A 1030-nucleotide genomic window follows, 5' to 3' on the forward strand; every position below is an offset into this window, starting at 1 on the left:
TGCCAGATACCGCTGGTATGGCGTTAACCATGTGTCGGCCCTTCCCGCAGCGTCAACCTCCATCACCTCGTTGGATGCCGTCGGTCGAGCTCTCACCCTCGGTGCTCTCAAGGTTTCCTGTGTGAGAGACCGATGCCCGATCGCGGCACGCTCGCGAGAATCGCACACCTGCAGCACTTGGTTGTCTGTAACGAACGCACGAGGTACCTTCAGCGTCTCCTGGATGACGGTCCTCTGCCTTCCCCCTTGCCCGAGCTGGCTAGCTTGGCGAGTAAATCGACTCTGGCATTTTGCTCCCTTGGTACGTGGATCAATTCCAACGCTGTAAAGGATACCTTCAAGGTGCGCACATACTCAAGGTACGCAGCCATCTGCGGGTCTCTGGCTTGGAATTCCCCGGTTACCTGCCCAGCGACCAACAGGGAATCGGTTTTGGCCGTTAAACTTCTTGCTCCCATCTCCTTTGCCAGCAGCATTTCGGCGATTAGGGCCTCGTACTCCGCCTGGTTGTTGCTGGCTTTGAAGGCGAAACGCAGGGACTGCTCGATCAGTACCCCGTTCGGGCCTTCTAGGATGACCCCCGCGCCACTCCCCTGTTGGTTGGAGGATCCGTCTACCGATAAGACCCACCGGAAGACCGAGCCCTCTGGCGGTGCGTCGCCCGATGACAACTCAACGACGAAATCCGCGAACACCTGCCCCTTGATCGGTCTTCCGGGTTCGTATCTGATATCGAACTTAGATAATTCTACGACCCACTTTACCATTCTTCCGGCTACATCCGGCTTTGTTAGCACCTTTTGGATGGGAAGATCAGTCATCACTACAATCGTGAAGCTGTGAAAGTAGTGACGCAGCCTTCTTGCTGAGAATACCACCGCCAAAGCTGCTTTCTCCAGAGCCTGATATCGTACTTCGGGCCCTGCAGCACCTTGCTCACAAAATAGATAGGTCTTTGGGCCTGCTCCTGCTCTTGGACCAGAACCGAACTGACCGCTCTCTCTGTTACAGCAAAGTATAAACGAAGAGG

General features: G+C 55.4%; 1 protein-coding gene across 1 annotated transcript; it reads right to left on the bottom strand.

Annotated features, from left to right (window-relative positions):
* Positions 1 to 209: 209 nt before the first annotated feature.
* Positions 210 to 821, bottom strand: LOC137817308 (uncharacterized). Its single transcript, XM_068620561.1, has one exon. It carries the CDS (start codon positions 819 to 821, stop codon positions 210 to 212), a length of 612 nt encoding a protein of 203 aa, XP_068476662.1.
* Positions 822 to 1030: the final 209 nt, after the last annotated feature.

The sequence above is a fragment of the Phaseolus vulgaris genome, unplaced genomic scaffold (assembly GCF_000499845.2).
Source record: "Phaseolus vulgaris cultivar G19833 unplaced genomic scaffold, P. vulgaris v2.0 scaffold_29, whole genome shotgun sequence".
Classification (NCBI taxonomy): domain Eukaryota; kingdom Viridiplantae; phylum Streptophyta; class Magnoliopsida; order Fabales; family Fabaceae; genus Phaseolus; species Phaseolus vulgaris.